General features: G+C 29.1%; 1 protein-coding gene and 1 pseudogene across 3 annotated transcripts; one reads left to right on the top strand and one right to left on the bottom strand.

Moving 5' to 3' along the window:
* Positions 1-9,338: 9,338 nt before the first annotated feature.
* LOC127263642 (transcriptional repressor ILP1) lies at positions 9,339-15,311 on the top strand. Of its 3 annotated transcripts, none has more exons than XM_051292756.1 (7): positions 9,339-9,497; positions 9,650-10,920; positions 11,079-11,246; positions 12,205-12,884; positions 13,967-14,258; positions 14,392-14,681; positions 14,918-15,311. In XM_051292756.1, the coding sequence occupies exons 2-7, from the start codon at positions 9,670-9,672 to the stop codon at positions 15,108-15,110; spliced, it is 2,874 nt and encodes a 957-aa protein (XP_051148713.1). In that variant the 5' UTR covers positions 9,339-9,497; positions 9,650-9,669; the 3' UTR covers positions 15,111-15,311. The 3 variants fall into 3 exon arrangements, with proteins under 3 accessions (XP_051148713.1, XP_051148715.1, XP_051148714.1); XM_051292758.1 differs by having other exon boundaries at positions 9,594-10,920; XM_051292757.1 differs by having other exon boundaries at positions 9,339-9,518.
* Positions 15,312-16,607: 1,296 nt separating this feature from the next.
* Positions 16,608-20,227, bottom strand: LOC127263357 (transcription factor bHLH30-like; annotated as a pseudogene).
* Positions 20,228-26,386: the final 6,159 nt, after the last annotated feature.

The raw sequence follows: 26,386 nt of genomic DNA, 5'->3' as shown, positions 1-26,386 counted from the left end.
TCTGCTCCCAAGAAACCTCACTACTCTATAAGAACCCCCTCCACTCCCATCCTAACCAGAGAACACAAAAAGACCCTTCTCTCTCTCTCTCTCTCTCTAAGACAGCAAAAATTAAGGGTTTTTTTGTGCTTTTTTTTCCTCTTAGGATTCTTAATTAGCAAAAAAAAAAAAAAAAAAAAAAAAAAGGGAAATGAAGACGATGAGCAAGATGATGAAGAGGGGTTTGATGGAGCAAAGGGCGAGGCTTTACATCATTCGACGATGCGTTGTAATGCTTCTTTGCTACCATGATTAGATTAGATCGTTAACCATGGAGGAAGAAGATGAAGATGAAGATGAACTCTATCCAGTTTGATCCATCTCCAAGATCACGTGGATTTTCTTTCTATATATATATATATATATTTGTGTGTGTGTGCTGTAAATAGCTATGGAAAGAAGCAAAGAAGGGCTGCAAAATAATCTTCATACTTAAGAGGGTTGTTGTGTAATAATTCTAAGATCAGTTGTTATGATCGATCTGTTTCGAACAAACCCTCTTTCTGGGTTTTTGGTATGAAGATTTTGTGGCCATTTTTGTCTTTCCATTTTGTGATAGTTTTTATTATTTGTGTGTGGGAAATTGTGGGTTTTAATTTTTATCGATGAGGGTTTTATTTTTCTTCATGCAATTTTTTATGTATTATTGAAATATATGTGTGTTTGAAATTATAGTGGAAGGGTTTTATTTTATTGCAACAATAAGCATATAATAATGCATGAATATATAATTCTACATATGGATATGATTTGTTAATTTCCTTTTGGGACAGCTCCCCTAAAATGTAAAAGTGGACATCAATCCATGTATTATTAATTCAACTTGTGATTTTTCTCACACGTTGTGATCATCATACCTAAAGGGGAATAAAATAATAGAAGTTCAATTCAATTATGATGATGATTTTGATTTTTTTTTTTTTATTATTATTATTATTATTATTATTATTATTATTATTATTATAATATTTTTTTTCCCTTGTAGTATTTTTAAATTTTTTGAGAAACATTAGTTTGATTATAATATTTTCCATTGGTTGTGTATTTTCTTATGTTAAAGTGAGGCCATATATGTACTGAGGGTTTATTGCTCTTGAATATTTATTTATTTATTTATTTTTAATTTGTCAATTTTATTTTTTAATTTTTCAAAAATATTCCAATTTCATGCCCAATCTTTTTTATTATTTATTACCCAAAATATCACATATAATAATTATTTCACCTAAAAAAAAACCTCCCTTTCCTACTCCCTTACAACAAAATGAAATATTATAATATATACACATGTGTGTTTGATTTTTTTATTTTTATTTTTATTATTTATTTATTTATTTGTTTGTTTGTTTGATCGGAATGTGTGTTTGATTTTTGTTTTCAATCCTAATTGGCAATATCCTTTCAGTTTTTTCATTTATAATATTTTTCTATTGAAGTAGAATCTACTTATGATATTTATTTTTTATCTCTTATAAATAAATAAATGCATTTATATACTTTTAAAATTTTATAGTTCTTATAAAAACTACTTTATGTTGTTAATATATATATTTGTAGTTATTACTATAACATTTAATTTTTGTCTACCAAATGATATCTAAGTTTAAATATACTTTATATAGTCTCTAAAACAATTGGACACACATTTTATTTTATTTTTTATTTAACTAAATACATATTGTATCATAACTCAAATATTAATAAAACAATATCTCATGCCAATAGTAAAATTAAAATTCCAACTACAATTGAAATAATAACCAAATAGAATTTTATTTTTCATTTTTTTTTCAGCATCTAGTAAATTAATTATTAGTTAGATCCAAGTAATGATTTGTGATATATACCTATATTGGATTTAAATTAAAGCCTATATGAATATGTAATTATTAGGCTACTTTTCAATGATTATTAGGATTATTATATATAATAACCCAGGTAACAATCCCCAAAGCAAGATTTTGAGGATATTTTTTTAATTAATTTTTCAAGATTATAAAAGCACCCAAATCTTATTAGCCACTAAAGTAGATTGAGAATGATCTTCTAAGTATCCATTTTCAATAATTAGTCAAACTTATTGCTACTATTCACTTTCACGAGCCTGCTCTAATTCCATTGGGATGACATATATATGCAATTATTGAACTATATATAATATTTAATCAATAATTTAGATTAATTAGGAGATACAAAAAGTAAAAATAATGGAGGATAATAATTGGAATTGATCAACAAATCAATGTGTCTTTTCAATAAACAATCTCGGGTTGATTAAAAAACAAAAAACAAAAGTGCCAAAAAGTTAATTAATTTATCGTTCTAATATTCGAAGGACATGGATTTACTTTGTAGGATTCGGACATATATTCAAATATGATGATAATGATAATGATAATGATGTTATTATTATTATTATTATTATTATTATTATTAAATTTAGTTTAGTTTTTTTTGCTAATGTATTCCACAAAATTTTGTAGTCGGGTGAAATTCAAAAGATAAGAAGTTGTGTGATGAGGAAAATAAGGGTCTTGTGATGTTGAGTGATACGAGTGCGGATCATGGCATATTGTAAATGATCGAATATTAATGAAAAGCATAGTTATAGTTCCCAAATTTTTCTTTCAAAAATATATTTATATTCTTTATAATGACGAGTTATCAGGTTGAACTCATAAGTTCGCAATAATGAAATGAAACAAGAAGAATAATTATAGATGAGTCTGACTAAGCGGAAAAAGCAGTAACGGGCTCACTTGAGGAAAAGAAGTAGTAAAAAGAGAAATTAAAATAGAGTACTAAATTGCTAGTGATTCTATTCCTCTGATAAATAGTCTGGGGGTTTGAACGCGGTCGAACTTAATATCCTGCAAACTAGGCCCGACAAGACAAGCCACACTATGCGAACCATGTGTGACAAGTGGACCTATAGGTGTCGGAGTTTGAACCCATGACTTCACGGTCACACGTTCACTCACTGCTCCACCGGATCATCCCTTACGGGACATCACAGTCCTTTTAATTATGTGCGGTATGGATTACTTGCAAACAACAACAACCAACCCATCAATAACAAGACCCGTTATTAACAAAAACTCATACAAGATCCGATTAAAAAAAAATAATAATAATAATAAAATCATATATTCTAATAATTTCAAATTGAAATCATAATCAACCACACTAGTGTTTCACCATTTTAGCCTTGTCTTTCTTCATTTCAGTCAATATGGAAATGATTATCTTGTATATTTTCATTAAAATTATTTATTTATATGAGTGTTAGCAACCATGATATAATTTGTTATTTTCAATGTATGAGAGTCCGTAATGGATCATTTTCAAACTTTATCTTGTAATGAAATAAATTGTCTTGAATGTGATGTCTTATGAGTAATTTAATTTTTATAAGAAGATGTGAAAACTAAATAATAATAATAAAAAATAATTAGTAAGTGAACACATACACTAAAACTCATAAATTATAGCTTGAACAGGTAACTAATTTTGAAGAATGCATTTTTCTATACATATAAAATATTGAGTATTAGTACATACACTATTCATTCATATATAGGGTGTGTTTCTTTTGGTTCAGTTTGAAAAATTTTGGTTTGAATTTAATATTAAAATAATGTTTGATAAAACGTTTTATAAAATGAAAAAATATATTTTTTTTCGAAAAATACAGAATTCATATAGTAAAATTTAAAAAAAATAGTCTAAAAATAAAGATCCTAGCTATATGTATATATAATATATATATGTGAGGAAATTAAAAAAAAAAAAAAAAAAATCGAACGACATGACATGCATTAATTTAATCGAGTTATACAGTATTTATTTTGTATATTACAATTTACAACCAAATATTGGTTCATATATATATCATCGTTGACTTCAATTTAAGATAGATTATGAAGTAGCACCAATTATTGAAGATGTTGATCACGTGCATGACTGACACCCACTTGTCGGATAGGCTTAATTAGTTCGATTTGGTGTGTTTGTTCGAGGGATTGGATTGAATTTACACTATTTATTCAATTTTTTTTCTCAAAAAATATTAAATTAAACACTTATTTTTCATTTTTTTATATTATATTAAAAATCAATTTTATATTCAAAACATCATATCAACACCTATTTATATCACATCATACAATTATTCAAATTCAAAATTTTTACTATTCATATCCCAACTCAAAATTCAAACCCCCAAACAAATATGTATTTTCAATATATATATATATATACTTATAATAATATTTTTATAATATAAATAAATATAACCCCAAAACACTATTTAATTTTAACTTTTCAAATTATTTGGACATTGTGTGTTTTTGTTGATTTTTATTATTATATGTATATATATGATAATTTTTTAATAATAGTTTTTTTTTTTTTTAGAAATTGTATAATATTAAAATATATACATTTTTTTTAATAAAATATTAAAAATCAAAATCAAAATCAAAATAATTTAAAATATCAATAAATATATACCGAGATTACTTAACGTAATAAGTATTACGATTAATTTACCGATACTCCTGCTACTACTATTATTGATTTATTTTCATAAAATAAATTTCACCTCAATTATCTAAGGTGTGTTCTTTTTGTTTTCAAAACCAATATATAGTATTTTTTTAAAAAAAATAATATATTGTATACATTTATTAATTTTTTATATTATCTACATAATTATCTAACTTCACATAAAAAAAATAATTCATTCAAATTATTTTACAAAACAAACATGTCCTTAGCTTTTATTTTTTTGGTTAGATTACTTCTAAAAATATTTTTTTTTTTTCATAAAACTTTACGTCCAACTACTATTTAACACAATACGCAAATACAAACACACCCAAGATGATTGCACCAAATGACTCAATCTTATGGATAACTTCTACAACACACACATTGCAATATATAACGATGATCATATTAATTAATATCAAGAATAATAGTCTCGAATAATATCCGACACTTTTATCTAGAAGCATAAATGATACCCTAGAAACCACATGCATATATCGCCGGGCGTTGAGCTATATATTGTCGCCATCGTATCCTATACACAACAAACACAAATGCCAATCGATTAATCCACTTACATATATATATATATATATATATATATGAATGAGATTCATCTGAATTTAGTTAGGGTGTGTTTGTTTGAAGGATTTTGGAGGATTTCCACTATTCATCCAATTTTTTTCCCCAAAAATATCAAATCAAACACCTATTTTTCATTTTTTATATTATACTAAAAATCAATTTTACATTCAAAACATCACATCAAACCCTATTTATATCACATCATACAACTATTCAAATTCAAAATTTTTACTATTCAAATCCCAATCCAAAATTCAAACCCCCAAACAAACACACCCTAATAAAGAGCATAGGATTGAATGACTATTTGGATGTTCTTGACCAGGTTGTCAATGGCCCCTTAATTTGTCTGTGTATTTTAATTTGCCTACACAAAGACAGCCATCATCAACACAAACACCCCTCGTGACCAAAACACATATACATTTTATTTTATTTTTTTATGTAAATAAATTTAGTTAGGGTTTTTAATTTGTGATATATCTTGCACTAGTTTCCTTATCCACAACAAAATCCCTTTTCATGAAACCCTTTATTATTTATTTATTTATTATTATTATTCAATATATAATTGTTATAATGTGTTTGTTTCCTTCACACACACACACATGCATGCAACCAATCGATCAATTAATTAATCATTGTTACACTTTTGTTAGACGACATGCAATTTCTTAAAATAATTTTCTTCGTTTTTTTCTGGCTTGCTATAGTCACTTTTTATATTATTGCATGTTGGAACAAAGGCAACCTTAATGACCTGTAAGACTGTGCCAGGTTCATGTATATAAGTTGTGCAATAATTGTCCCTCTCTTTTGGACAACATATATATAATTTTGTATATGTACGTGCAGGGTCGACTCGGATTTTTCTAGGATTCCGAATCGTTGGAAAATAATTTCCTCCAATTATTTTTGGTATATGGTTATTCTTGTTTTTCTCCTGCTGTCTTTTACAGTTTTCATTTGGAGAATGATGTTTCGTCAGGTTGCAGCAACATATTGACAACAACATTTTTTGTCTTACACTTTCTTGGTTGGTGAGTACACAAAACAAATGAATGGATGTTTTGGGTGGTCAAATTGCATCAGAATTATAGAGGAATACATCATTTCATTTATGTGCAAAGGATTTTAATTGGTTTTGTCTTACATGCACAACAATGTGACTTTATAGATAAGTGTGGAGTGAGAGAGTTGGTTGTTGAAAGGTTTTGAGAGTGGAGTATAATGAGAGAAATTGAGTTAGATTCTCTCAACTCCAACCCTTCTCTTCTCCATGTATTGAGTGAGTGCTAGACACTTTTACCTGCCGGAGACCTCGTCGGAGAAAGGAGAAAATGGAGTTCCGATCTAGGGAGACGTCCAAATTCTAAGCAGCTCTACTCCGTGGTCTTTGTTAGCACGAATTTGTGACAACAAAAGCCTGTGGAAGGACTTTCCAAGGTAAATCATGTTAGGAGTTTGAGTTGAAAAAAATAAATAATAGATCCTATAAAAATATAATTAATTTTTTTTGAAAAATATTAACAAGAGATATAATAATAAACTCCAAGTAAAAATTATTCTAATTATATATACAAAAAAAAAAAAAAAAAGTATACACACAAAATATATCATCAATTAAAAACAAACAATATCTTAACTATTATAAAACTAATAATTCAATAATAATAATAACAATATGAGCCATCTTGAATGGAAATTGTAGAGAGAGAGAGAAAAAAATAAATAAAATTTAGGGTGAGTTTACTCGTTTGATTTTGATTTTGGATTTTGGTTTTAAATAGTAAAAATTTTAAATTGAAATAGTTGTTTGATGTGATATAAATATGTATTGATGTAATGTTTTGAATGTAAAATTAGATTTTAATGTAATAAAATAAATAAATAAATAAATAATGAGTGTTTGATTTGATATTTTTAAGAAAAAAAAAAAAGAGTTAAATTTAATAAAACTGGAAACCAAATTTCACAAGTAATTTGCAATTAATTTTAAAATTTAATACTACCTCCGTCCCGCTGCAAGATTCTCATTGACTTTTTGCATGTTGATCTCTGAATATTAATTATTATATTAGTACAAATCGAGAAAAAAAAATAAAAATATGTTTATTAGTCTCTTATAGTACCAATACTCTAATATTTTAGAGTAAATTATTCAAATATAAAGATATTTTTAATGTCAATACTTGAAGATAAAAACCAAATGACAACCTTGCAGTGAATTGAGAGAGTACATACATTTATTAATAATAATTGACTAAAGCTTATAAATATGGGCCGTCTAGATGTTGTATCATTGGACTATTTGTGTTTCTAAATGGGCTTACTATTCATTGCCCTAAATAATTGGACAAATCAAATTTTGTTTGTGGGCTTTTTAATTTTATTCACGGCTCATGAGTTATTTACTCTCGTTACAATAAAATATAAATCGACAATACAAATATATGTTAATTTTACGTATGCCAAGGGAATGCTAAATTTAATGGTGTGTTTTTTTGATTGGTTTGGAAAAAAAAATAATTTGAATTTAATATTAAAATAATATTTGATAATATATTTTGTTTGAATTATTATTTTCTTTTTAGAAAAAACAGAGTTTATAAAAAAAATAGACATACACTTCGAACAATCAATTGAATTTATAATAATTATAGTGAAAAAAATTAATAAAGTTATTACTACAAAATAAAGAGCTTGTTTGATATTATTTGAAATTAAAATAATATTTTATAAAAAAAAAGTAATACATTTTTTCTTATTAAAAATCAATCTTAATTTATAGTGAAAATTTTAATTTTAAATTAAAAACAAACACGTCCATTGATGTAATGGATTTAAAGTAACGGTAGTATATTTTACTATCTCAGTCCTATACTTACATTTTTTTTATATATATTTATATTATATTAAATTATAGTAAAAAATACAAAACTATTTCTATTAGCATTATATAATATAAAAATATTATTAACTTTAAACTAAAAATATTTTTATAATGTTAGATAGATAATACAATTATTAAGTTAAAAAATAATATCATTTGTTTATGAGACAAAATTTAAATTAAATATAACTATTAATATTATTATATAATACAAAATATATTTCTTTAAATTAAATACGAGTACATAAAAATATACTCCATCTGTTCCAACATAGATTGTTTAACATTTTCTATTCACATACATTTCATATAATTTGTCATTTTATTTTTTAAATATAATTATATATTTTAATTATATTTTAAATTTTATTATTTATAATTTTCTTAATTTTAATTAAATTAATATTTTTTTTTGATATGATTAGAATTTTCCATTATGATTTATATATGATAGAATTTATTGTATTTAAGATTTAAAATCCTATACTATGTTTGGTTGGTAAATTTTTGGGATTTATATTTTCAAATCCAGTTTGTTTTACAACTTAATTGAAGGATTTTGATTTTTGATTTTTTAAACGACGTTCACGAGTTTTATTTATTATAATAAATTAAATTTTACATCCATTTTTTTAACTTTATTTTTTTACTAAATTTAGTGTATTTTAATAAAAAAATTCATAGGATTTTCATTTAATAATAAAAAAATATAATATATATAGATAATATATAATCTATATACTAAAAAATGTGACAATTTAATTATGTTTTATACTATCGACATTCTTTTTCATATTTAATATAAAAAATATTTTAAATTTAAAATACAACATTAGTACACCAGTAAAATAAATTTCAATTATTAATTAATATTTTAAATTATTAATTTATTTAAATTATTACTAGTAAAATAATTAAATATAAATAACATTAATGATTATAAATAAATATATGATTTGTAGTATATGCTTAAATATAATATTATATTCTATAAAATCAATCCAATATAATTTAAATATAAATATGTATATATTTAATATTAAAAAAAAAGTAGGATATAATAGTAAAATGCAATGATACCAAATTTTAAATTAACAAAAAAATATATTATTACTGAAAATTTATAGGATTTTAGAATCTCACACCGTTAAAATTACATCTTTCAATTATAATTTTAAAATCCAAATCTTAATATATTCAACCAAATCCATGTATCAAACCGCCTCTAACATAAAAATCTATAAAAGAAAAAAAAACAAAAAAAGGAAGAAAAATTACACCACAAAATTACCTCCTACAGTCGCCGCCCCCGTTTCTCTTACCTTTCCTCTTTTCCTTCTTCTTTCGCTCTACCTTTTCCTTCTTCTTCTTCTTCTTCTCGCCCTGCTGCTGCTCTACCGCCGGTCGTGAACCTCATCGTCGTCTTGAGGTATTATTATTCCACGGCTTCGTAAGTTCATATCTTGCCCTAATTTTGAATTATTTGCTCTTTTCAATTTCAATGCCTGCTATTATGAGTATTTAGGGTTTGCAGAGGGAGTCGGTAATTTCCTGCTAAAACTTATTCTCGAACCGATGCAGTTTTGCCACTCTCTGCCACCATGAGCACCGCCAAGTCCCGCAACTTCCGCCGCCGCACTGACGATGTCGAAGAGGAAGATCAGCCCTCTACGGCTCCATCCACTACCAAGCCGATCGGTACTTCTTCCTCCTCAACCAAATCCTCCACCATGAATAAACCTAAAAAGCCTGCGTCGAAGCCACCGGTGAAAAGCCTTCTTTCCTTCGCCGATGAAGAGGACGAATCACCGTTCTCTCGCCCGCCTCCTAAGCCCACATCTTCGCGCTCATCCTCGTCGCGTTTTTCGAAATCATCGGCTCATAAGCTCACCTCTTCCAAGGACCGAAGTGCACTGCACGCCCTGTCGTCTGTCCCGTCCAATGTTCAGCCCCAGGCAGGAGTTTACACTAAAGAAGCTCTCTTAGAGCTTCAAAAGAATACCAAGACCCTCATTCCCCCCACAGCCCGCAATAAGCCCAAGCCGGAAGCAGAACCTGTTGTTGTGTTGAAGGGTTTGATAAAGCCTGCTTCGAATGAGTCAGATTCGATAATGGCTGGTAGAAGTCATGGATTTGATGAGGAGAAGGCAAATTTTGATCAAAGGCTTCGAGATTCAAGTGTTGAGAGAGACGACACGTTATCAAGGTTGAAGGAAATTGGATTAGGGCAGGGCCTCAGTGAGGATAAAGAAGGGATACCGGACAAAGCTACTATAGAGGCAATTAGAGCAAAGAGGGAGAGGCTGAGGCAGGCCAAGGCTGCAGCCCCAGATTATATAGCATTGGATGGAGGGAGTAATCATGGTGCAGCAGAAGGTTTGAGTGATGAGGAACCTGAATATAGGGGGAGAATTGGTTTATTCGGTGAGAAAGTTGCTGGTGCTGATAAAAAGGGTGTGTTTGAGGATTTTGAGGACAGGGCAATGCCGAAAGTGAGGAAATTCGAGATGGACAGTGATGATGAGGATGATGAGGATAAAATGTGGGAGGAAGAACAGGTGAGGAAAGGATTAGGAAAGAGGTTAGATGACAGTGTTGGAAGTCAAGGAGTGGGCGGTGGTGTCAATGGTGTTAGTAGCATTCGGAAGAGTGATGGTTTGCAGCCGAGTTTTGGATACACTGGCGCAGGACATAGTGGGATGTATTCTGCTGTGCCAAATGTGGATGTTGCAGGTGGATATAGCAGCATTGGAGGGACTGGTGTGGACATATTCAGCAACAATGTTATGTCGTTATCTCAGCAGGCTGAGCTTGCTAAGAAAGGGTTGCATGAGAACCTTAAGGGGGTTGAGGTATGCCATATTTCTATTGCTACAAGTTTTCATGTTTGATGATTTTAGATTGGTGGATATGGCTGAGTTTTGGATCAGCTAGTTTCTTTTGATTAAATCTCTCCTATCTTTTTGAAATTTAATGCTGACTTGAAAAATTATGTATTTTCATGTTTCAGGAATCACATGCTAAAACTATGGCATCGTTGGCCAAAACCAATGAAGATATATCTTCTTCTTTGCTGAATATTTCTTACCTTGAGAAAGCTCTAACTGATGGTGATAACATGTACCGCTTTATGCAACAGCTACGTGATTATGTTTCAGTTATATGTGAGTTTTTGCAGGTATGGGTTATCTGTTGAGTTATGTGTTCTTCTACTTATGGTTAATTTGTTGGCACACACATTTACATTGCTTTGGTAGCAGCTTGTCCCTCCTATTGGTACAGTTCTAATTCAGTTCCTGAATACTATTCAGTATCTTGGCTCTATTTTTAGTTGATCAGGCCATAGTGCACACATGCTTGTTGTCTTATTACATTCAATTTATTTTGAGGTCCATGTGTTGATACATATTCACTTGTGAAGTTGAGTATTAAGGGTTTACAAGCATTGCCTACTGATTTACATTAAAATGGGAACATTTCTAAATATGTATGTATGTTTGTTTGTTTGTTGCCTAATGCATCTATGGATGAAAGATGAAACCCTCTGCCAATATTGTCCTCACTTAAATTATATTTGAAATTGTGTCTATATATGGATATGTCGCGACTTACCCTTGATATTTAATTGTTTATTGCTGCTAGTGTATACACAGTGTGCTGATAGCATTGGGATTCATCATCTAGTGGGTGAAATAGAATAGACTGTAGAGCCAGTGTGTACAAAATGACACACTCAATAACATTGAAAGCCTTGTTAAAGTTCATACCTCTTTTTGAAACACAGGCACCAATTATTCAGTAACTTTTCTGTTTTGAGTTGTAATCCATGGTCCATGGTTATGAACTTAAAGATTCATAAACCACTGGAATGGTGTTTTTTTTTTATTTTTTTGTAATAAACACACACACCCAATTTCTTGGGACTGCCTGAATTTGAGCTTGAGTCACAAGCCTCTTTATGGTAGGATGCCACCACTTGGCTATAGTCAAGTTGGCAACCACTGGAATGTAGTGTTTTTAACATCAACTAGAATCCACTTTATCAGTAAGAAATAAATTGTGGATAAAATTTCTTATTGGAGGTATTTCTTTATGAAATGTCGTGATTATTATTAATTTCAGCACTTTCATTGCAGGATAAGGCTCCATTTATTGAGGAACTTGAGGAACAAATGCAGAAGCTTCGCGAAGAACGTGCAAGAGGCATATCAGAAAGAAGAGTAGCAGATGATGATGATGAAATATCTGAAATAGAACAAGCTATTTCTGCAGTGCGGACAGAACTCCGTAGAGGAGGAAACAATGCTGAGAAAGTGGCAGCAGCTGTTGCTGCTTCCCAGGCTGCAGCTGCTAATGCAAGAGCCTTGAAAAGTGCACCTGTTAAGCTAGATGAATTTGGTAGGGATGAAAATTTGCAAAAACGAATGGAGATCACGAGAAGAGCAGAAGCTCGAGAAAGACGGAGGGCGAAAGCTGATTCTAAAAGGAAGAGAACAATGGAAAAGGATAGTTCTGTTCTACATATAGAAGGAGAATCGAGTACTGATGAAAGTGATAGTGAGAGTGCAGCTTATAAATCAAACCAGAATCAATTGCTGGAGGTTGCTGAGAAAATATTTAGCGATGCATCAGACGAGTATTCTCAATTTTCAAATGTGGTTAAAAGATTTGAGAGTTGGAAAAAAGCATATCCATCAAGCTATGGCAATGCTTATATCTCATTAAGTATTCCTTCTGTCTTCTCCCCTTACGTGAGGCTTGAACTTCTGAAGTGGGACCCTCTTCACGAACATAAAGATTTCATGGACATGGAATGGTATGTCTAGAAAGTGTTTATTTATTTTAAATATGAACACTCATATCCACTCAAGATCTTACATGCTTTACATGGTTAATTGAAACTCTTGGCCTGTAGAGTGGAGGGAATGGGGGTTGATAATACTGGCAGTGTAAGATATGATTTGCTAACTATATTTCTTGTTATTTTCCCCCAAATCGGTTTTCTTTCTGTATTTTCTGCTTTTAATGCCACAAGTATATAATTATGCCATCTTTTTTGACTGTCCACTAAACTTATGCATAATTGTAAACAATTTATTCCACCCACAATTTCATTATTTCTACTTTAACAAATAATAAACAATTTGTTACTGTTTTTTTACTAACTTTTTAGTAAATTTTTCATAATACTTTCATTTTATTTTTTACCTACCCCACTTTTATATGAAAATATTATTATTTTTTTAGTCTCCTTGTCCGGACAATATGGCATAAAGAGACCGGGCGGAGGGAGTAATATGTATTAAACAAAGAATTTTGGGGTTGTGCTTCACATGCTAAGTTATAGAGAATTGCCTTTGTTTCTGTTTATTTTTTCCGGAGTTAGTTTGCTTTGCCTATATGTTGGTTTCAATAATATAAGCATTTGATGCATTACTTTGTATTTGCATGTATTAAAAATTAGTTTTGGGATGTGCTTCATGTGCATTTCTTAGAGACTTGGCTTGTCTGGAGATTGTTTTGATACACCTGGTACTTTAGATAAAGTTTGTAGTTGCACAGGCATAAGCAGTATAAATCTATATAATCGTGACTGTTACGGCATCTTAACACAGACGTTAGGAAAGATATTTATATTGCTTGGAAGTGTTATGCTACCCTCTACTGGTGCATTTAGTTGGAGCGGGGATTTGGGGTTTTAATTATTTCCATTCTCTCCTGATTAATTTAGTGCTACTAGAATTAAATTTTGGAAATGATTGCCAATGTTTTTCTTACAAATACGTATTCTTTCTGGAACATTTGGATTCAGATTTCTATGTAAAACCAAATGCCTGGTGCATCTAAACAAATTGCATATTCTATTGAATCTAATATCTAATTATTTTTTTATTCTAGGCACTCGTTACTATTCACTTATGGCCTTCCCGAGGATGAGAACACGGTCAATGGAAAGGTTGATTCTGATGCTGATGCGGATCTTATTCCCAAACTGGTTGAAAAACTTGCAATTCCGATCTTACACCATCAGTTAAGTTGTTGTTGGGATATGCTCAGTACCAGTGAAACAAAGCATGCTGTTTTCGCTATGAACTTAGTAATTGGATATGTAGACCTTTCCAGTTCAGCACTTATGGGGCTGTTGTCTGTTCTCCGTGATCGTCTCACCAAAGCTGTGGCTGATTTGATAGTAATATTTCTAAACCTTTCAACTGCATTTTACTGAACCTCTCTATGTTTTCATAACAAAGCATACTTTGTAATGACCGTATTATCGGATTATTTCTTAGCAGCAGTTTTTGTCTTGTGGTTTACGAATGCAGGTTCCCACATGGAGCCCATTAGAAATGCAGGCAGTACCAAATGCAACACGAGTTGCAGCATATAGATTTGGCATGTCTGTCCGCTTGATGAGGAACATATGCCTCTGGAAGGAAATTCTGTCTATGCCTGTTCTTGAGAAGATTGTGCTTGATGACCTTTTATGCAACAAGATCCTTCCACATCTTCACAGCATACACTCGAACATCCATGATGCGATTTTACGAACTGAGAGGGTTGTTGCTTCATTACTCGGTGTCTGGACTGGGCTCGGTGCTACAGGGGATCGCAGGTATGATTTTTTTTCACAAAATTTTCAGTTTTTAATGCTGCAACTGTTGTTTTTTGCTTTCTGAACTCTTCTCTGACCTGTCTACCATCATGTATTGGATAAAGTATAGGGGGACCGTTGGAATACATTTTATTTTACGACATCCCTTACGCGTCCAACCTTTGTGATACTTACAGTTGCTAGTTGTAACTGTGCAATTTTCTGATTTTTATGTTTGCTGTTTTGCTTGAATTTAGCCGGAAGTTGCAGCCGTTGGTGGACTACTTATTGCTGATCGGGAAAACACTGGAGAGAAAGCAAATTTCGAGTTCCATGGAAACTGAAACTGGGAAATTGGTTAGACGATTGAAAAAAATGCTTGTGCAGCTGAACGAGTATGACCATGCAAGAGCAGTCTCAAGAACCTTTAATCTCAAAGAGGCTCTCTAACATACTCTTGTCATCTTGTTCATGTGTCAACACCTGCAATTCAGGTTGGATTATCTTGTACAATTTTGGGGTAGTTGCAGAGTCGGCATTCCCTTGTGAGTGATTATTAGTTTGTTTATACCCTTTTAATGAGCTTACAGGCAAAAGAATTCTCTGTGAAATGTTATATAACCTATGAATCGATGCTTTTTTTTTTGTTTTTGTTTTTTAAGAAGCACAGGTTACTTTTAGGGTATGTTTTGTTTAGTTTTTTGGTTTAGATAGTAATTGTTTGTGATGTTTTATGAAATAACTAGCGTGAAAGGGTTATTTTTATATTAAATTATATACTTAATTTAATAATTTTTATAAATAATATTTAAATATTTTCTATATAATTATATATTTATATGGTTATATAAAATATACTACTTCAATCAAATCAGCTTAATACACTTTTGAAAAATTATATATACAATTGTATTATTAAATTTTAAAAATTAATTAACTCAAATAAAATTATAAAAGATGAAAATAAATAAATATATATATGTTAACAACAAGTGCACTCTATTTTTTTTTTAAATAATTTTTTATATTATTTACATTTTTTTTTTCGTACTTAATATTATAAATCTCAAATTTGAAATATAAACTACCAGTCTTAATATTTGTTTATTTTTTTATATTTTTTCTGAAATGATTTTTTTAATCTTTTAAGATGACTTTTCTATTAGGCATAAAAAAAAATCATATATACAAATTAAATAACTCATAAAAAATTTAATTACAATAAATCTATAATATATAATAAATATAATTAAAATTATAAAATATTATTAGGATAATAAAATTATTTTCATCTATATCTTTCATTAAAAAGTTTGTCCATTTTTCTATCTTTAAATGACAAAACAAAAACTAAAAAAATTTAAAAATCATAGTGTATAAAATAATAAATATAACTAATAATAATAAAATTAATATATAATCAAACAAACTTATAAAATATTACAAATATAATTAAAAATTAAAGTAAACACAATTATTTTCTTCTGTATTTTCTGTTTTTAGATTTTTTTTTTATTTATCAGTTTGAATTTAAAAAGAAAATTATACATAAAAAATTATATTTAAATAAATACATAAATATTTCAAATTTAAATTTAAAATATTTTTACCATAATAGTATTGCTTTCCTTTAGTAGTACTTTTTATCTAGTAGTACTTTTTATCTAGATTATTTTCAACATCTTTTTTATTTATCTATTTGAAAAAAAAAACGTACGGAAATTATATTTAAAAAATAGTTAATAGTGATAACACAGTATCTAATAAATTTATTAAATATAAAAAATATAAATTATAAATATTTTTATCGTAATAGTTTTGCATATTTTTTTCTATTATAACGGACAACAATCCGGTAGCTTTCCGATAACACCTTCAAACAACAATGAATTAAAAAATAAAACAGATAGTGTTGCAATAATAATAATAATAATAATATATCTACAAAGTGAAAAAAAATAAAAAATCAAAACAATAATTTTAAAATCAAATCGTTGACATAGATGCACATAACATATACTAATAATAATAATTATTTAAAAAAAAATAAAAATATTTTTTTTTAAAAAAATCAATAAATTGATATAACTATAAATTGGTTGGAGCATTTTGTCCCCACTTGTGGGTATCTTAGGAAACTTTTCAGAAGATCATCTATCTCAGAATTGTGCAAACATGTGTTCATTTGTGTTATTGTTTTATTTTATTTCTATTTTGATGCTCTTGAGATGAGATGAAAATGATTGTTGAATGGAATATTTCTTGTATAGAAAACAGGTTTTCATGTGATATTCTTGATGAAAAATAATAGATTGAACAGTAAATATTTTGGAAAAAAAAGGGAGATAAATAGCAAAAGGATATCTTTTCTAATTTCATATATTATTTCAGAGATAAATTTCATTTTGAATTTTCAACACTTGTAGTTTATAAATCAGAGAATGTGGTGATTATTGAAAGAGAAAACCATGAATTGTTACTTAGATTACAAATCTACCAATATTAGGACATTAGCCATTGTTGAGTTCAACAATCTCATTGTCTGTTAAATCCTTGCAATAAAAATAATTGTGTTCATCTTAGGTGATCTTCTATATTATTGTCACTGAAAAATAAAATTAATGAGATCCTATTATATGCTGGATTTATTTGAATATTCAATCACTGAAATGATTTACACTTTACTACATTGCCTTCAACATAGCTTGTTTGCACATTTGTTCGATTCTATTCCAATTCTAGTGGCATTATAAAAAACCCGAATCGATACAGAAGAGATGAAACTAAAAATGAAAATGTACATACATAGGGTTTACATCTATGAAATACATGTTCTTGAATTCAAAATGACTTGTAATGAGAAACTTTGTTGCAAGTGTTGCTTCTTTGTCTCTCCAGATTTGCTGAGGCAGAAGACATATCCCCAATTATATTGGTTTCTCCATTACTGCTTCAATGGCTTCCTGGATTGACCTTATACACCTTTGCTGATCATCATCAATATTTCTATTCACCTTTTTTTCTTCTTCTTCTTCTTCTTCTTCTTCTTCTTCTTCAGTAATGAACAGTATGATCTTTACTCTGCCTTGGAGAGTGGTGATTTCAGCTTTCAGTGCTTGCAATCGCAGGCCCTTAAGTGTCTGGATCAAGTCTGGCAAGAGGTCTATCCTGTCTTGGCAGCAGATCGATGCTTTGATGATCTGTCTGCCGGCTTCATCCCAACCGCAAGTGTCGACAGTAAATTCATCGAATTCCGATGGGAAGAGACTTGTTTTGGAGATTTGCGAGGCTTGCCCCTGCAGCTCCTTCACATGCTGGATCACTTCAGCTAACAATGAAGCTTTGTCTGTCTGAAATTCCCAAGTAAAAAATTAATATAGAGAATTAATTCATTGAGAAGAAAATGATGCAACGAGCAACGAGAAACCTTAGTATTTGTTGAAAGTCGATTGTAGGTTTTTGCCAAGAGTGAGAATCTGATTATCATAGGAAAATAGAATAGGATAATAGAAGAAAGGGTTGTTTCTTGATTGAATTAAAAACAATATGAAAGATGTCGATAAAAGGCTATGTTATGCTCTCTCTATCCCAATTTAATCGATACATTTTCTATTTTTGTCATATTTTTATTTTTTTGTAAAAGGTATTAAATTAAAACATACTAACGAATATAAATCAATTTTATTTACTTGACTATTCAAAATTCTTTTGTTTATGTCTTTTTTTAAAAAAATAAATATTTTTATTTATCTTTAAAAATTTACATCTTTTATAAAATTAGTTTGTGTTAATTATAAATAAATAAATCTTTTTTTATTTACTTTTATACTCTACAAAATAATATCTTTATTATTGCGATATAATTTTTAAAATATTTAAATACATATTCTAATTTTTGTTAATTATATATATATATTAAATTTATTTTAAAACTACTAATATTATTAATTATATAAAATAAAAAAAATAATATAATAATTCACTCTTATTAATTAATTAAATATTATTGTCTTAAATACCGTATTACTGATGAAACGTGCCATTTGAGTAGGGAGGAATTAGTAAATATATTACTCCCTCTGTCCAAGATATCATATCCACGTTGCCGTTTCTCTCCGTCCTATACCATGTCACTTTCCTTTTTTTGGAAAATAATTACGCATTTTAATCTCATTTTAAATTTTTAAATTTTATTTTTTTTAATTTTAATTAAACTAATTAGTTATCTTAATCTTAATTTATAATTATTTATATTATAGAATAATTAGTTTCACTAATATCTTAATTATCTACTAATTACACCCCTTCTAAAATACAAACACTATATCTGGGACGTACGGAGTATAATATTAGGGTTTGGATATGAGTGAGTGGTGGGAACCAAAAAGGCTAATTGTAATGGTTAACAGAGACTAGGCAGGCAGGCAGGCGTGCAGTCGAATGATTCTTTGTCTGTTTGTCTCTCTTCTTATTTTTAGGTGTTCCAGTACTACTCTCTCTCTCTATAGATATATATATTATATATAATGTATGTATCTGTGTATATAGGTGGGCCTCCTGCAAGAAATTTCCATGAAAACTTTTCAAAACGATACCCTTTTGAGCCCCACCTTTCTTTCATTCCACCAAATTGTCGTCAATCACTTGAAATGAGGGAGGGGTCTCAAATTTGTGAAATTAATTCATCTAATTAGTAAAACTTAATCTTTTTGAAGATTGGAATTTCAAGATTCGTTATCAGAACGGCACGACAATTGTAAAATTAAACAAATTAAAGTAACCACAAGTAAAAAACAAAAAAACGCAGACACAGTGAATTAACGCATATGCAAATTAACGAATGAAATATATATGGGATTGATGGGAATATATATATATATTGTACTTACTTTGGTGGTGGTGGTGGTGGTGGCGGCGGGGAGCAAGGTCCTTAGGTTGGCAAGATGGTTATTGATTCTCTGTCTGCGTCTCCTCTCAGCCTCGCTATGACAAACCCTACTGCTTCTGGAGACTGCTGCTGCAACTGCCTTGCCGCCATCGCCATCTACAGGGTGTTGACCAGCGAGCTTCTGCAGCAGCAGCAGCCTCAAATTAGGGTTTTGCATCACTGCTCCTAACAACGGCGGCTCATCGGAAAACCCTCCGTAGAGTGGCGGCTGTGGTGGTGGAGGAGGAGAACTGTAACGGCAACAGCAGTAGTAGTAGTCATCACTTGCAGTACTGCTACTGTGTTGCTGCATCATTGTTAATTATCTATCTCATCGGTGTTTTCATTAATTACTTAAACTGAAAAATCAAACAAAACCCTAGAAATTTATTCAATCTGTGGATGACCAGGAATCTCAACTACCTCATGCAAATCAAATCAAATCAAATCGAGCAAAACCCTAATTTAGGCATAGAAGGGAACTCATGAATGATGTATGTTGAAGAGAGGGAGAGAGATAATGATAGTGAAGAAACTGATCATGTAATTAATAGTACTCATTTTCTTCTTTACAGTATTGTGCTGCTTTGTTGGTATCTTTTTGGTTCATCTGTTTTCTTCCCCTTGGACCCTCCACTACCTGTCTGTCATATATATATATATATATATATATATATAAACAAAAAGGTGCACTTATTAGTGAATGTCTTATATGAGAATTCAAGGTTTGTTTGACAATCACCCTCTACTGATGATCTACTGATTTACATTAAAGAGGAAACCATCTGTGAATATATATATACCTTAATATATACATTAATAGATCAAGACATGAAACCCTTAGCCCAGCACTTCTTCCAACTATAATTCTATCATTTTTATGCACTATATATACATATATATATATATAGAGAGAGAGAGAGAGAGGACCACTTAGGCATTACTTGAGATTTGTCATGCAGTGAGTGAAACGGAATAATATATCTGATGGAACATATAATACACACATATATAAGCTAGCTAGTGGACACTCATTCCTTTCCAATATCATGTATACATATATATATATATATATATTAAAAATAATCTTCTTGGCTTAGTATTCCTTCCAAGAATAATAATAATAAATAAATAAATAAGAAATTCGTTAGTTAGTTTACTTACATTTAGATTCGGCAAAAATTAATCCAATATTAGGATCCGATACAATATAATTGAGTTGATTGAGTCTAGAATTTCGATTCAATTATATATACATGCGAGTCAAAACCAACCGGACATGATAATATATCGGTCAGGTTAGGGTTGAGACTCTCAATTCAAACCCGACACAACAATTCAATTATAATATATTCATATTAATTAATTAATTATATATATGTACAATTATTTTAATATAACACAACAACTTGATAACAACCCGCTACAAAATAATTAAGTTTGGATTAAAGTTTTCAGTTTAATTATATATATATGAATCAACACGAACTCAATAATAAATATGTCGGGTAAGAATAAGTTATTTTACTTGTTCAAAAAATTCAATTCGACACAAATCCGACATAAATTGATTTATTTTCAGCTCTACTTTCATTAATCTATAATATGACATATATCATCCACTTATTTGCCTCCACATTTCAATGATTATACATAATTTCCTACTTACGTTTAAAGGAATTTTTTTTTAAAAAGAAAAAAATAAATTAAAATAAAAGGAAGACTAAAAGGCAGAAGGGAACGTGATGAATGTGACAATTCGTTTAAGTGGACAGTACAAATTGGATCTTTATATGTGTCATGGATTGGAAGAACCTAATCTTAAGTTGTCTTATTCTACAATATATATATATATATATCTGTATCATTACTTTTTAAAAAAAAAAAATAATAGATCATTATAAAGTCTAAAACCTTATTTGATAGCTCCTAATTACCCTATACTCACAGCTTGGATTCACTTTATAAACCATTAATTTAAAAACCATACTAAAACTTTTTAGAACTAATACTACTGATAAGAATTTTAAAAAGCAATATATATATATATATGTATATATTTATTAATTGTTTGAAAGAATTGAAAATTATTAATTATATTTGATACCAATTTAAATTTTCCTGAGAGGTTAAAATAGATTGGATATGTGAGCTGTGGATTAGGGTACCCGTGCACTAGTCATGGATCATTTCTATACAAGGTTTAATTATGATACTAAAATAATAAAAAGATTAGTAAAAAATTAAAAATTTATTTTTTCTTAATTAAAATATTATTTAAGAAAAAATTATAGTATTATAATTCTTCATATATATATATATATATATAATATTCAGAAGGTTATGGTGTTGAAAGGAAATTAATTAGCACATGCTGAAAGCTTATAAAATAAGCCCTCCGTCCAACTAGAAAGGATACATGTTTATATTTTGGGACGTCCAATTACAAAGTAAACAATTCACAAATACTCCTACTTTACATCACATCATTACTTTTACACAAAAAAAATAAGGGCAAAAATGTCATTACACTACTTTTAACTACCCACTATAATTAAAATACTATTATTTCTTAAATACCGCGCCAAATATATTTTTTTTTTGTGGACAGAGGGAGTATAATTTAACAGTACATAAAATATAAATAAATAGTACAAAGATATATGTTAATATAATGCAAATAAATTTATAAATTGACAGTACATAATAATCATCCATATAATAGATATTACAATTAAATTCAACATATAAATTATGAGTGGTTGATACCAACTAGCATTTTGCAAAATCAAATTCAAGGCAAAATCCATGCCTCACTTCGTGAATCAACCCTGTAGCTCTTCCGCTATCTAGCCGACATCCTTGAGCCAACAATCCAAAACAAATTTGTTTGGACCAAGGATGAGGAAGCTCGAAAAAGAAAGTATTCCATCACCAACTTCTGTTGGCCAGAACCAAACTTTCCCGCAATCCATTAGAGCGAGTGCAAGTATAGGAAGCGCCCCCAAGCACTTTGATGGCATCTAAACCCGTTTTTTAGCACAACAATCCCACATGCACTTATCATGGAACCAAATGCTCTGGGGGTTGGATTTATGACCGTGAGATTACGAGTTCTGTTATAAATTTTGGAGAAAAATAATGAGATTGTCTTATTGATCATTAAAATAAGAGACCTATATATAGACAATACAAAACAAACTCGATAGATTCAAATCTAAGTAATATAATCTATAGATAAGACTAAATCTAAAAATATAAATCTACTAAATTTAAATATAAATCTAAAACTGAATATCTAAAATATCTCAACATGTTCAAACTCCCGAAGCCTCAGGTCACCTGCCATACATGGTTCGTCTAGTATGACTTGTCTTATCGGACCTAGTTTGCAGGGTATTAGATTCAATCGGGGGTTTACCCAATGTGCAATTTCGAACAACGACTGTGGGTTTCCAAGTACTAGTGAATTGTTCATCATTAGCAGCCTGCGTATGCCATTGGCGAATACCTCGAGAGATAGAATACCATCATGGAAGAAGACTTTTTGGCAGCTTTGGGAAGAATCGACACCACGAATCTCCTGGGTAGGATTTTCCCCATGCCCGACTAATAGTAGTGCATCGGATTCCGAAGGATTCCACACATATTTCACATACCGAGAACATGCTCCTCAAGACTGCTGCCGCCGGTAGCTCATACTCAACGAGATCGCATTGCGCCCTCTTATTAATCCCCAAGAGAAGAGGAAGCTATCCAACGGCCATATTGTGGTTCCATTTGGTTAGGGTATATAGTGGTTCCATTTGGCTACTTATCACAAGTCATTCCCAAATCACATCGTCATTGATCATTCAATGATCTTCTGCATTCACTGGTATGCCTTGCTGCCTCCGAATTCAATGATTTCGGCGTCGATGATATTATTTTAAATATATAATTGTGTGTTTATAGGGTTTATAACTTTTTTTTTTTTTTTTTTTTTTTACTTAAGTAGTTATGGTATTTTTGAAAATAAGTGTAATATTGATTTTTTTTTTTTCTTTACCCCCACACAACAAATGCATCCATTCAGGATCGAACTGGAGACTTTGTCCTAAAACGAAAGATGTCTCACATAATCTACAAAGGTTTGAGAAGTGTAACATTGAAGATTATAGATTAAGAATTGTACTTTCTATCAATAAAAAATACATTTTTTTTAGACAAACAAAAATAAGTATAAAATTGATGGACAATGAAGTATTATTTACCAATGTATATATATTGCTTAGAAGGTAGCATAGACCATTATTATTATAATTATTATTTTAAATAAACGATTGTTTTTTTATTTTTTAATTTTTTTATCTAATATTTTGTTGATTGTTATAGTAATTTCAAACTTAAATAATCCCTCCGTTACTCTTTTGAAGTTTCTTAGTAGACTAAAAGATAATACTATTTTATTAATTAGTTAAAGTGTGTAAGAGATTTTAATATTTTTGCTCTTTTTAACTTTATATATAAAGTAATTGTATGTGAAATTGTATATTTGTAGTTTAAATAAACGTTAATGGTATTTTAGTATTAGTGTATGATTATTTTTACTAAAATAGAAAATTTATAATTTTTGAGTGGGACAAACGAAAATAGTAAAAATAATAATATTAGTTGAAATAGAGATAGTATAATATAAAATTTACTATCCATATATAAAAAAGAATCTATTAATGGAAATTTATCATAAATATACAATATAAACAATTATCTTTATAACTATAAATTTAATTCTCTACAATAATTATTAATCTATTTATTTATAATAATTTATTGAAAATATTTTAATTATTATTAATATATTTTTTATATATATAATTATAGTGAAGTTTATATTTTATAATTCATAATCATATACCTATAATAATGTTAATATATTTGAAGGATGGTAACATATTAATCATTGTTGAATAATTAATATAGTAATAAGAATAATTATATGATATAAAATTAATAATAACCTCTTTTAGAAAGATTGACTAATAAAATATATTTTTAGTGAATAATTTTAAATATTTATTATGATGTGAGTATTATAAAAATTATAAACACAAATTTACTAATTATAAATATCCATATATTAGTATGTGTAGTTATAAATATTAAGTAAATTAATTTTAATAAATATATATATATTTTTTTTTTACCTACGCACAAGCTTATGCATCCGATGGAAATTTCACCCAATTCAAGCACACATGGACTCACCACCCAAGATCGAACCAGGACCTAATCCTTAAGTCATGGATGTCTCACAACTTAATCTACAAGGGTTTGACAAATATTACAACATACAATTTTTATTTTTAGTTTTACAAATGATAAAAAATGATATATACAAGATAAAATTATTATTTTTCTTTAAAGATATGAATTAAAATACTCATTAATATGATTTCATCCCCAAATAAATATAAAAATATAATTAATGTATTTATATCTTCATATAGAATTAAATAAAAATATTTCATAAATATTATTAAGCGCGTATATTTTCAGCATAAAAAATCTCACCTACCGCGTCATTTCGTCTATTCGCTAGGCTTACTAGACATTTTTTTCCTTTGAAGAGTTTTTTTTCCTAATATGAAATTTGGTGTGCGCAATCATGAGAATTCGCAAAAATGCTAATATATCTAAACTATATGAAACGGCGTTTTCCACGCCGTTTCAACCTATTGTTTGTCAGATAAATCGAAACCCTTGGGATGTGATGGAGTTTCCTCTTTCACCACCTCCTCATCCAATGCCGCCACCCGCACTTGTAACACAATTCGCAATTCTTTGATTTTGTTATTTGAGTTTATTCATTTCGATTCAAACTTGTAGATTTGCTCTAAGATTTAGATTCTCGTTCTCTTTTTAATTTTTTCCTATTAGATCTAGATATTGGTAGCTTGTAATTTTGTTAGCTAAAATGCGACATTTTGTAACTCATTGTTTATGCGATCTTTTATGTTGCGATTTTATTCAGTGTTTAATACGCATTGTATTTATTTTTAATACGACGATTAATACATTTGTAGGTCAACGAAGACACATCATCTGGTTGTGAAAAAAATTTACCTGATTTGAATTTACTTCCGACAATGGAAGATGGATATCAAATCGAAAGAAGTTTGCCAGATCTGAATCTAGTTGCGGAGCCGGAAAATGAATTGCAGATGGTTAAGGAAACTTTGCCAGATTTGAATCTATCCATAGAGGAGCCGGAGTTACAAATGATAACGAATAGTTTGCTGGATTTGAATCAACTTCCAATGGAGGAAAATGAATTTCCAGTCGTAAACAAAGGTTTACTCAACCTCAATTTGACTCCAGAAGAGAATGATGAAACCCTAGATGGAAATAAAATTTTTCCTGAGCGGTAATATTCAATTACATTTTCTTCTCCGGTTCATTTATCATTTTTAATGCCTACAAAATAATTTAAAATTTTCCAAAATCATAGGTGTGTTTTTTTTTTTTTTTGGATTTTTAATAGTAAAATTTTAAACTTGAATAGTTGATTGATATGATATAAGTAGAAGTTTATGTGATGTGATGTTTTGAATATAAACTTTATGTTTAATGTAATATAAAAAATAAAGAATAGGCATTTGATTTGTTATTTTTTGGGAATTTTTTTTTGTGACTAGTGGAAATCTTGTCAAACTTGATTATATGATATTTTGTTAGATGAAATTGGTATTCGAACTGGTTATATAAAAATATTATTGTAAATAAATAGTTTCAAAACTGATTTCTTGATGTATGTAAA

This window comes from Andrographis paniculata, unplaced genomic scaffold (assembly GCF_009805555.1).
Source record: "Andrographis paniculata isolate CXL003 unplaced genomic scaffold, ASM980555v1 Contig69END, whole genome shotgun sequence".
NCBI classification, from domain to species: Eukaryota; Viridiplantae; Streptophyta; class Magnoliopsida; order Lamiales; family Acanthaceae; genus Andrographis; species Andrographis paniculata.
The sequence above is the reverse complement of the archived record's forward strand: the minus strand, read 5'-3'. Positions and strand labels throughout refer to the sequence as shown.

Bases quoted from the DNA above. Each gene is read 5' to 3' on its own strand.
- LOC127263642 (XM_051292756.1), top strand. From the start codon at position 9,670: ATGAGCACCGCCAAGTCCCGCAACTTCCGCCGCCGCACTGACGATGTC. The intron at 10,921-11,078 runs GTATGCCATATT...TTCATGTTTCAG, and splicing joins AGAACCTTAAGGGGGTTGAG to GAATCACATGCTAAAACTAT. The intron at 14,259-14,391 runs GTAATATTTCTA...TTACGAATGCAG, and splicing joins AAGCTGTGGCTGATTTGATA to GTTCCCACATGGAGCCCATT.